The sequence below is a fragment of the Anomalospiza imberbis genome, chromosome 1 (genome assembly GCF_031753505.1).
Source record: "Anomalospiza imberbis isolate Cuckoo-Finch-1a 21T00152 chromosome 1, ASM3175350v1, whole genome shotgun sequence".
In the NCBI taxonomy this organism is placed as follows: Eukaryota; Metazoa; Chordata; class Aves; order Passeriformes; family Viduidae; genus Anomalospiza; species Anomalospiza imberbis.
In genome coordinates this window covers 106467894-106480450 of record NC_089681.1, presented here as the reverse complement: position 1 = coordinate 106480450, position 12557 = coordinate 106467894, and the positions used below count along the sequence as shown (strand labels likewise).

The window sequence follows — 12557 nt, the reverse complement described above, 5'->3', positions numbered from 1 at the left end:
CCAGCTCCTAAAAGGTTAAATATTTGAAAACATAGTATTTTATTTGAAGTAAAATACAAGATACATATGAACAGGAACAGATGAACAAGTAGAATGCACTATTAGGTGACTGACAAACAAATGCAAGGCAGAGAATTACAAGAATAAGACTCAAGAGAAGTAAGCTGTTTTCTGGTGAGGTTACATTAAGAAAGGAGATGAAAACATCGAAAATAACTTTACTCCCAAAAATGTTGCTCCACTAACTTTCCTAGGCATATTTAGATTATAATCTCAATATTTAGAATACTGGCAAAATCAGAATCTGTCTTTTGATGTTCAAATTTGCTTTAAATCAATTAAAGTGAAAAAGCACAACTTTATTTGAAAGGGTCCAGCACTCTGGCTATGAAGCATATTTATCTCATTATCTAATGAACACCCTCAAGTAAAATGCTACTGACCACACTTTGCTGAGCTATGACATGTCCAGTGTGAAGTAACATTACAGAATCAGCGTTTCTTTTTTATTCCGCCTACTCTCTTTCACTGATGCAATTTTTACATATAATGCTTCTTCATAACTACATTAACTACATAAAAGTAACAACTGGAGTTCCCACCTTGAAGACATCAAAAAACTCTAATGCATATATTTTTGGTCTTTTTTCCCCTCTTTTTTTAACAAAAATAAACTCCTTTTTTTGTAAGGAATGTCCTCAGTTCTTCAACAAGGTCCGGTTTGCTATTTCTTAAGAAATGTCAGTTGTTAACCATTAAAAACATGACTGCAGAAACTAATACCTGTAAATTGTAGGTTTACAAGGAAGTAAGGTAACAGTTTCAGTGTGAAATTAATATTAATAAAGAGTTATTTTAAACACTAGAAGCAAAGAATACACCATGCAAAACAAAAATTATTGAAAAATAATACCAGCCTACATCTTTCCATGACAACTTCTGATAGATCAGATGCTTTTTGGTATTTCAGTCCTCTGACTCATATCTGAGGATTAAAAAAGAATAAACAGAAAAATTGTTAAAACAGACCAGAAAATACCTCAAAGACATTTTGTCTCTAAAGAAACTAAAGCAATAAATTACATCCAAGAGTGACACATTTCTGTCAAGATTTACTGTACGACTTAAGCCACAGACAAATGCATTTACTTTTTAGACTATTTTCTCCTTTTAAAACTGGCCAGTTTACCAAATAGTAGAATGAGGGAATGACCTACCCACAAACCCAAAGAATTGCCAAAGCACCTGGAACATCTCCCATCTGTATCTGTGTGTAGCACCTGAGGCCTTATCTACTACAGCCATGAATATCCTGTATGCTCTCCATACTAAATTCTCTCATTACTTGCTACATGGCAGCTGCTGTTGCACACACCAGCCCTAACCACACCAAATATCCATTCAAAGGACTGGTTTGTGGAAAATCAGGGCATAGCCAATTAGAAGTTCTTTTCAAGGAAAAATGTATAGACTGTTTTAGAGACAAAATGGGAGCAGAACATGGATCCAGAACAAGGATCTTTTTGGGACAGACAGGGCAGCACCACTTACTTGGAAAGTCTTCTACGCAGATCCTTTATCTGTTCATTCTTCTTGGTGAGAATCTCTTTCATGTTGCGATAGGCAGCTGTTTGCTGAAATTTCTTCTCCAGTTCCTACATAATAACATCCACATATTATTTGCATATTATGAAGACTAGAGAAAAATATTAAAAAAAAAAACCAACTTGCTTTCCCTCCTCTAGTCTGACAATACTAGTTTTCCATAACTTACTCAGATTTAGATAAAGTCAGCTGGTAGATTCAAATGAGATTACTGGGGCAGCCACAGATACCCTAGTTTCATTTTCTAACAAAATCAAGCTAAAAATCTTCAGAAGACTGGGAATATGCTTTTTATTTAAAATTTTCTATTGAGACAAATAGTCAAATTTTTAATATTCATCTAGTTATAACCATGCAGTTAGTTGTGGGTTTGCTATTTTATGTTTAATGTGCTTTTCCACTGAAATATCAAAAATACAAGGGCAATAGTGTGGCCTGGTAAACTCTGCATCCTGTAGCTTGTGCTTGTTAAATTACTAATCCGTTAAAATGTGAGTAAGGAATGCATCTTCACGTTACAATAAAATGCTAACCTTTTCAGCTGTGGAGAGCTGATCCTGAACCTTCAGTAAGTCATGTTTTGTTGTCACCAAGTCTTCTTCCAAGAATTTTTGGTTTGTAGTAGTGTCATTCAAAGTCTTCTCAAACTGGGATTTCAAAGCTGCCACTTTATTCTCCAGTTCAGTGATATCCTGGTTTGCATTATTCTTCAACAGAAGAAATATTTAAAATATGTCAAATTCAAGAGAAGAAATAATTAAAACTTTAAGTGCAAAATTCCACACAAAGTAGGTACGTCTTCACTTTTCATAATGATGTACAGGTTACTCCTGTAAAGCCTAAATGAGAAGTGCTTCAACTAAAAAAGAAGTTAGAGCAGGGACTGATTCATTACTTAAAAACTTGTTAATAAATGCTTTTTAAAGATGGCTTGAATGTCTTCTCAGCCAAGATGAGATTTTAAGTTCCTGTACTTTGCTTCTTTAGGAATTAGTTAGAGCCAGAGGATGAATCGCATTACAAGAAGTTATTTACCAAACAGAAACAATAAATTACCATTTAAGATCTGAATGTCTACGTTACAATGTGTTTTTGAAACATTTCCAAAGCTGTTAGTGTAGGATGGGTAGGAAAGGCTGAAAGTGTTAAGGCTCACACTCTCAGCCAGGTTTGAACATTGCACCATTCTCAGGTGTCTCACATAAAGAGGTTCCAAGTTGTGAAGCAACTTTCCCATTTCCTTACGAGAAGAATCAACTCAAACTTTTCTGAACATCACCTCTGAGGCATAAAACATAATAACTGTGTAACTTTTCTAAGGATTTTCTTTTAAATAAAACTAAACACAAAACATTCTCAGGTTTTAAAGCCCAATTTCAAACTCAAAAGTGTAATGAGGCTGAACCAGAAGCACCCTAAAACAATAAAATCTAAAACCTAAGAAATCCATGTTCCTTTTTCTATCTGGAACATTAAGACCTGAGAATAGGAAACCACTTGATAGTAGTATCTGTCCAGAAGAAAAGCTTATTTTGAATTCTGAGACAGAGTCCAAGGCTGCAGTGTTGAAAAGCACTACATCCATTTAGTACATTTTAATTGTTATTTTCTAACCATGACATAAGTCAATTATGCAAAAATTCTATATCCTTAAATTAAACTGATCCAACAGAGCAGTTACTCCCAGTTACTGCTGGAAGTTATTCCCAGTTACTGTGACTCTCACTTTCTATGTGGAGCCATCTGTTAACTATTAATTTTCTAAAAAATCAATCTGCTGAGTTGATCCTTAAGAACCAGTTGTGGTTTGGCAGTCATTTATTTGTTCAAAGAGTTTGAAATCTACTGCTTTATGAGCAACTGAGAAAAAGTGACAGATTACAGAGGGCAAATTAGTATATGAAAGCAGAAGATACTCAGCAGCCCTGATGCTGAGGCCAATTCATATTTAACCAGAAAAGCAGGATGAGATTTGGTTCCAATCTGTTAATACTACGAACAGTATTATCCAGGATTTAATACACCTCTTTAATATATTAAACCTTTAATAATTTAAAGTTTAACAAAACAGAGAAAGAAAATATTTGCCATGACTGATTAATCAAGTTTCCTATTAAAAATATTATTGAATACAATTTTGAAAGCTACAATGTAAACTTTTAACATATTAAGAAAACCAAGTACATACCATTAACCAGGTAGAAAGCAAAATAAAAAGAAACCAGGATTAAAATATGAAAATTAAAATAGAAATGTTTTATTATCTTGAACCTTACTTCCTAATCTGCAAATATTGCAGGAATTTTAAAGTCAAATACTCAAAATAATGGGATTAAAGTGTTCTAATTTTGTTGAAAACCTGAACTGAAACATTTTAAATTTAAGACATAATTACATATGAAGAAACTTGAAAAATTCTAATTATTGACAAATAAAGGCAGAAACTTAGAAAAATACTCAGGTGACCTGAAGAGATTTATTTGTGTCAACATGAATTGAGGCTTCTTACATTTTTTTGCCAGCAGCAACTCACCATGCTGAAGTCCTCATTTACAAAACAGATTAAGAACCTCAAGTAATAAAAATAAACAGAGAAACATTTTTATGTATGCTGATATAGGGAAAACTACAAAAACATCAAAGAAGCAGCAAGTCTGGCTTGTTCATGTCAACATCAACTGACAAATGTGCAAAAGAATTAGTGTTTTAGTGTTGCTCTAAAAACCAGGTTAGGTATCGCTCTTAAACATGGAGAAACAAACAGACATAGATTTGTGTCTGTTAATACAAATATCAGCCCTGGAAACATAAATTCTGGAATACTACTTCCTGAGAGCTCCTGAATACGTCATAACATCAACTAATGTTATGGATTACCTGCTGACTGACAGACTAGCAGGAACAGAACAATGTCAGCAGGGACAACACTAACTCAAAACTCTTGCATTTGCTAGAAAAGGAACACACCATACATGCCAACATGATGTGCTGGCAACAGTTGTGTTAAATGGGAGCAGAGGGATACAATTATATTTACCTTCTGATCTCCTTGGATCATCTGTAAATCCCTCAGTGACTTCTCCAGCTTGGACTTCTCATCTAGGGCAGCAGTAGCCTGCAATACATTGAAAATTTTAATCATCAGAAATGTATCTTAACTGAAAACATAAGAATAATAACCATGCAATTCTTATTTAGATATTTTAAAATATATAACCAACATTAGGCATCCAAGATTACAGGCAACTTACCTGTGTTTCTATGGTCCTGAGCCTGGCCTTCAATTTTTCATTTTCTTCTTGGAGATGAGCAACTGTCTTTGGGTTAAAGAACAAGAAAATATTTGTGAACACACCCTGGTGCCATTCTGGATTTTGCAAATATTTCAGGAAAGAAAATACACTTCATAACTTAGGAAAGGAAAAGAGATCCTAAATACTTATAAAAATGGCCCTCATAAGAAATTAATAATTAATTTATTTACTGTGTTTTTTTGCCTCAGTAAGAAAGCAATTACATCTCCAGTTCTACTGTAACATACAGGGCTCTTCAACTAAACACATGCTTTACTGCATTGAGATTATTAAGATCAGTATCTTGTTAGTAACAAGATTTGTGATTAAAAATTGCATGTTCAGGGATGCAAATCTCATTGTTGCTCATAATTCATATTTTCAGTCAACAGGCAAGTAAGAATGTATCTGCAGTTCCTTTTCAAAAGAGACAAATATCAAGTTACTGCATATCCTATTCTGTGTCACAGGAAATACCCATGTTTTATCGGCTATCAGCCGGAGTAAAATCACCACATTAATTTTGAATGATTTGGGGAAACAAAAAGACAACAGTTGTACATATTAAAAAAAAAACTGTTACGATTTTGAAATTATTTTTGAAAGAGAACTACATTAACCTATAAACAAAAGTCGGAATTATTGAATGCTTTAATTATTGTAGTGAATAACAACAATTTGAGACAGACATTGTACTCAACATTGGGAATGCAGGACAGAAAACAGAAAATAGAACTCCTTGCTAATTATCTTGATTATCAAAAACTTAAAAGGGTATTGTAAGAAGTGTGACATTTTTGAAAAGTGCAGGTGAACGAAATGAGTACAATATCTAATAAAAACTATTGATCATATTAAGTACTAGAAAGTGTTTTGTAATTCTAGAAGTGTTTAGCAAATGAGAAATCAAATGTTTTCAAAACCAGTAAATTCCAAATTCTTTAACTGCCTGTTTCTTCAGGAGGAATTTAACCAACTTACAAAACAAATAAAAATGGATGTAATAAGACTGACTTCAAGTGATACAGAAAATGTTCAATAACCTGGTAATTTCAGCCAGCTGCATATTTTAATTTACTTCTTTGTTGAAGCACCAGCTAGCTGTATGGAACTAATTTACTATTTTACTCCATTAAATGGAAAAATAAATTCCTACAAAGACCAAAATGTCTTTGCAAAAGAAGGGTTGATACTGCGATACATGTTAGAGATCATAAGTGCACAACAAATTTCTGATGCTTTACAATGTTTATTAATTTACTAGTATTTTACTTTACATTCTCGCATATATTACTGTGATGTCTGTATAATGACAGACACATTATACAAATATTACTGTACAGTTATTCAGTTCATTTGCATAAGCAGAATGACCATTGACCAAAACTGCCTGAACAGTCAAGTTCTTACCTTGTTTAGCAGCTCTGATCCACCTTCATTTAATGGAGCAAGTTTTGGTTTAATGGGATCTGCAGTGGACTAAAGAAATAATAAAGGTGAAAAAATGTAATTATACATATTTCTCGGGGGAAGAAAAGTACTCCTTTAGCCTGCAAAATAACTACTGATAGTCAATTCAGCTTTCTTTTGCAAAGCAAATGAACAACCTTTTATTTCAAGTTCTTTTTTACTGCTTCCTTGGCTCCTAAGTTATGGACTTCACTTTGAGCTTAAGTTAAACAAAAATACCGCATAGAGACAGAAAAGTATTGCAAATGTGGTTCTAGAGAAGATTGACAATCCTGCAGCAACCAAAAGAAAAAAGTAGTAAGAAGAACATAATATTTGAGTGATTGTAAGAGTAAAAAGTATTTACAAAGCTCCAAATAAATTTCTCATTTAAGGTATTAAAAATAACATATATATATATATATATATATATATAAAAATACAATATAACATATATAAATACACCTTTATGCTACAAATCAAATAAGGTTTGCAACTATATTCATGCAAGACAAACTAGAGTGATATCTGTACTGTGCAATCTTCTCAGCTCTTGGATCCATGTTGGGACAAGCGAATGTCCCAGTCTCAGCCCTGGTGCCAGGGGAAGGGAACCCAGAAGCAGACACTGCCACATATTCCTGGTCTGGCTGACCATGGGATGAGGTGTGTGAGGCACACCCCAGAAGGGCAGAACAGACACTCTGGAAACAGCCAAGGCACTTCAGAGAGAGCCTTGGTGCCAAAATGCAAAATGTGACTTTTTGGAGAGTTTCAAAGACTGTTTTGTAAAAAAAAAGGTGGGGTTTTGGTTTTCTCATAAGCAAAAAGAGTCAATACTAAGCATCTTAATCATCTGTCATGACTCCGCAGGACATTTAATTATGGTTTGATTAAAATAAAATTCTACCTTTTTGTTTGAAGATGTATATTCTGACTTTTCAAACTCAGCAACCTGGTCCAATAATTCTCTTGAAAAAAATAAAGAGGCATTTATTTACCAAAGAAAAATATAAGGAGGCATTTCTTTACTAAGAGCTACATTATGAAACACATTTTACCAAGCTGGTGCTATGCTTTTTCTTGCATTTAAATTTCTTGTTAGAAGTCCTACACAAATATCATAAATGCAACAGATCATGTCATGTAATGGCATGATACATGCATTACAATAGATTTAGCATCCTTAATTAAAATATAATCTAACCAGATAACAAAAGCTTTTTAATTGAGTCCAGTGACCTGCTCTTAAATGATTAATTCAAGTAAGAATATTACTAATAAAACATCTTGCTCACAATTTTGAAATTATTTTCTATCTTGCTATTTTACAGATGGAAACATTTAAGCTAACCTATCATTGATACATTAGTAAAAGAATAGGTTTCTGTGGTTAGGAAAAGAATGCAAATAGTCAACACTTTGAAGTGTCCTTATTGTTGCAAGTATAGTCCAACAGCTGTTACCGATTCTCCAAGTCAGAGACGTCTGTCTGTAACTTCAGGTACCATTTCTCAGCCTGTGAGAAGAGCTGCCGCAGAAGTAAAACGTTGGTGTAAGTTGTGTTTATGAGCTCTGACTCCACTTCGCTGTGTACAATGCTCTGCAGTCCATCCAGCATGTCTGTCACCTCGTCAACTGTGAAGGTCTCATCAACAAGTCTAAACAGAGAGGTCCAGATGAGGCAGGTATGATAAAGGTAACAATTCTGCCTTGTTATGAGATCTCACTACACAGGCGCCACTCATATAATGCAATGTTTTCTAAAAACATCCACTGTCAGTCATTATTAGATGACCACAGCATTACTAATTGGTTACTGTATTTGAATTTTCTCTTTTAAGTCATTAAAATCTCAAATATTAATTCAGCTACAGCCTTGCATCGAATTTACATATCAGAAGCAAGACATGCAGCAATGTCATGCTGTCAATATCTCTGTTAATTCCTAAGGATTTGACAAACTTGGGTTTAAAAGCATTTGACTTGTAACTTCTGGAAAATACAAGAACATACAAACCTAAATGGAGAAAAGTTGCCCCATAAAGTATTCAAACCTGCCACTGCTACTAGCATATTTTGCTTTATTCTTGCTCAGCACCACCCCACACAGCACCTGCTGTCCTTGAGGTCCTGGAAACAAGAATCTACTGTTTTGAGACACATGCCACGCTTGAAACGAGCGAAGCGCATGTAGCTGACCACTTCGTTCTGGTGGTGCTCATTAATGCCCAGCTCTGCCTGCGGAGGAGGATACAAGCACAAAGACAAACATAAGGAAAAATGAGCATAAGTACTGTGAATACTTGCCTTCTGACTAGTTTCTGTGATTGCTTTCACAGGGTTCTAACTAGCATGGTGACAGACAAACATATTTTCATATATCGAGTCCCTATGCACCTCTCATAAGTGGGTGAGAAAGTTCCAGTACTTGGAAGCAAGGATTTAAGTAACCTCAAAAAAGTCATACAGAATCTGAGAGACAGAGGCAAACAGAGGATCAGAACCAGAAGGACTGTCCAGGAGACAAAGCTCTTGGATAAATATATCTTGGAACTACATTACACATTCATAAAGTAGCTGAATTATGTATCTTCCATAGATGTACTAACAAAAAACCCAGAGGAAAGTATGCTATGTTTGTTACTTTTTATGTAAACTCCTGAGACTTCTCACAGAATCATAGAATGTGTTGGAAGGGACCTTAAAGACTATCTAGTTCCAACTCTCTGCCACAGGCAGGCACACCTCCCACTAGACTCAGAGCTCCCTCCAACCTGGCTTTGAACACTGCCAGGGATGGGGCATCAATAATTTCCCTGGGCAACCTGTTGCAGTGCTTCACCACCCTCACAATAAAGATTTTTTTCTGTACATCTAATCTAAACATACTCTCTTTCAATTAGTGCCCTGAACTATTGCTGCAGTTCCTGATGAACAGTAGGAAGGCTGTTATGAGGTCTCTCCACAACTTTTTCTTCTCCAGACTAAACATCCCCAACTTGTCTGTTTTCACAGGGGAAGTGCTCTAGTGCTCTTGACAGCTTCATGTCCTTCCTCTGGACTTGCTCCAACACCTCCATGTCCTTACTGTGCTGGAAACACCAGAACTCTATGCAGCAGTCCAGATGGGATCTCATGAAAACAGAGGGGGGAATCACTTCCCTTAACCTGCTGGCCATGCTGTTTTTGATGAAGAAGATCTTGAGTGATAATCTGAATTTGTTTCTCAACAGCTCTAAACCAGGACACCCAGAAACAACCCAGGGCAAAATAAGAAGGAAGCAATTTTAGACCTGGCTAAGTAACCCTTTTATGCATGCCTCTATTTCAAAGAATTACTGGCATGGGCAATCACATCAGAACTACTCAGCTCATGCAGGTAACATGAATGACAAGGAAGCAAACAGGGGAGTGGGAGTTTATCACCACAGTCCCTGGAGAGCTGATGGAAAGGCAGGTCCATTTCATTTACTCCAATGTACTTTGTTAGCTTGGCTGATGTTGGGGAGAGACGGCAGCGTAATAACTCAGACAAAACAGTCCATCTGATCACCTTGTCCTTAGGGAAGCTCCAGTGACAATGCTATCCTGGGATACCTGGATGAACAATCAATACTCTGGAAACTAAATGCAGCCGAGAAAGAAGCACCAGCGCTAAATAAAATCAGCTCTCATAGTGTGGCTGCGAGACTGATGTCGCCCACAAAGTCCCACATATTGCAGATGAGAGATAATATAGAAAGCAAAATTAATGTCTTTGCTGTTGCTGGAGGCTTTTTTTAGTTGAAAAGCTTCTATTCGTTACAGAGAGCAAGGAAATCACACTAGTAAATAAACACGTAAGCACAGGCCACTTATGCTGTCCGAGTCAGCCACGCTGATACGCAGATAAGCCACCTGACCACTGCATCCCGCAAAAACCCCGAGCCCTGGGAGTCTCCGCGGGGATGGCAGGGATGCCCAGGAGGGCAGGTGGCGGCCGCAGCTGCCCCGAGCAGCTCCCGCATGACCACAAACCGCATCCCTGCCCCTCCTGCGGGCCGGCCGCCCGAGGCGGAGCGGCTTCATGCCAGGATGAAGCGGGAATGCCGGGCGGGCCCCTTCCCGCTACTCACCATGGCGGCCGCTCCGCCGGCGCTCGCACGGCTGCGGGCCCCGCGTTGCCATGGAGACCGAAGCCTCGCGAGCGGCCACGGCGCGCTCCGATTGGCGGCGGCGCGCTCACGTGACCCGTGCGCAGCGGAAGCAGCCAAAGTAGATGTTTTCTTTTTTTTTTTTTAAACTTTACCTTTGTATTTTCTACGTGCTCAGGTGCCATTCGGAAAACTGTACTGTGTAGCAGTGAGCTGCTGAAGCGGTAGGGGCAGGTAGGCGCCATGGGAAATATCCCACGTTTATTTACGTGGGATTTTTTCCTAAAGGCTTTTTCACTAAACACGGATTTTTGCAAAGCATTAATATGTCAGCAGGACAACCCAGAACCACAGAATGGATTGGGTTGACAGGAACCTTAAAGATCATCTAGTTCCACCCTCCTGGCACGGGCAGGGACACCTTTCACCTGGCCAGGTTACTCAAAGCCCCATCCAGCTTTGAACATTCCCAGGACTGGGACATCCACAGCTTCTCTGGGCAACCTGTTCCAGTGCCTCATCATCTTCACAGTAAAGAATATTTTCCTAATAACTAATCTAAACCTGCTCTCTTTCAGTTTGAATTCCTTGTCCCTTGTCCTGTCACTACAGGAACTTGTAGGCTCCCTTCAGGTACTGGAAGGCCACAATTAGGGCACCCCAAAGCCTTCTCCAGGCTGAGTAGCCCCAGTTCTTTCAGTCTTTCATAGTAGAGGTGCCCCATCCCTCTAATCATCTTGGTGGCTCTCCTCTGAACTCACTCCAACATGTCTGTGTCTTTCCTGTGCTGGGGACTGCAGAATTGGATCCAGTACTCCAGGTGGGGTAACTGTCACCAGAGTCTTTCACCTGGGTCACCCAAAAAGTTTACAAAATGCAGAAAAATAACCTGGCATCCATCAGCTGAGTGTATGGAAAAAGTCTAACCCGTTGCAGGTGGCCCAGCTGTATTGAACCCTGATTGCACCTGAGGAGAGGACAAAAGTAATGTTGACAGAACTAGGGATTTTCCAGTGTAAGTAAAAGGAGTAAACATAAGTAAACACTGAAATTATGGATTTTGTCCATTAATTGTCCTCAAGGCCTGCAGAAAGAGACCAGATCTGTCACAGCAGAGATGCAATATTAGTGAGCCACAGACAGAGGAAATGTTCATCATTGAATCTGTCCCATTACAAAGAGGAAGAAGGGACATAATGGCCTTCTCCCATGACACCAGTGGACACTTCAAAAGCCAGTATCACCTTCCATATCTAGACAAGTAGTGAAAGCAGAGCACTGGAATGACACAGCTAAATGACTAACAGACCAGGAACCAGCAAGCTGGGAAGAGGCTGTTTGGAACACACACAGGCAGGAGGGCTGCTGCACTTGGGCAGCTGCTCCATCCAGGCACTTTCCAGAACAGAGTGGCCCCATGGGAAAACTGCCCTTCTTCCATAGTTTGAGAGCGAAAAATGGGGTCCATTACAATTTCCATTCCTCAACATTGTATTTGTCTTACTGGAAACAGCCTGCAGTGCATTTTCATTAACTAATGGCTCTAAAAGCAGCAGTGACCAATTTAGGATTAACGGATTAATTTGTGTAGGTGGCTGTATTGGTGGCAAATTCAACCTAATTTCTATTTACTTCAGACACAAGCAGGAACAAGTGAAAAAATTCCATCAAAATTGTCTAGGTCAACTCTTGAGATGGATAAAGCCTGACTCCTTCCCAATCTATTTCAGTAAACACAAGGCACAGGTGGAGTCTACACTCAAGACAGGAGACTCAGGACATGTTTATAGGAGGCACTGGAGCATGCCCTCAGGGAAGGGCATCCAGGTCTGTCCTCATAAATGAAAACAACATCCATGTGGCAATCAAGGGAGTGCACAAAGACACAAATATGCACAAAGGCTGTTCCTGAGCACAAGCAGCTCTACTATAGTTGAAACTGGCCTGAAAGACCTGGCAGGAGCTGTGCTATGTCTTGTGAGAGTGCACCTCTCTGTCCTCTGCTCTGCCACATGGCACATGCTGGCAGTATCACTTCTTCAGGTTACTCAGCAAGCTGTGCAGAAAAAGGCAT

General features: G+C 38.2%; 1 protein-coding gene across 2 annotated transcripts; it reads right to left on the bottom strand.

Moving 5' to 3' along the window:
- Positions 1 to 22: 22 nt before the first annotated feature.
- LZTFL1 (leucine zipper transcription factor like 1) lies at positions 23 to 10574 on the bottom strand. 2 transcript variants are annotated; one of them, XM_068204255.1, is made up of 10 exons: positions 10466 to 10574; positions 8464 to 8588; positions 7814 to 8008; positions 7258 to 7318; positions 6309 to 6377; positions 4857 to 4922; positions 4643 to 4720; positions 2139 to 2312; positions 1552 to 1655; positions 23 to 985 (listed from the first exon to the last, which is right to left on the bottom strand). In XM_068204255.1, exons 1-10 carry the CDS (start codon positions 10466 to 10468, stop codon positions 967 to 969), a joined length of 894 nt encoding a protein of 297 aa, XP_068060356.1. In that variant the 5' UTR covers positions 10469 to 10574; the 3' UTR covers positions 23 to 966. The 2 variants fall into 2 exon arrangements, with proteins under 2 accessions (XP_068060356.1, XP_068060364.1); XM_068204263.1 differs by lacking the exon at positions 10466 to 10574 and adding an exon at positions 9904 to 10022.
- Positions 10575 to 12557: the final 1983 nt, after the last annotated feature.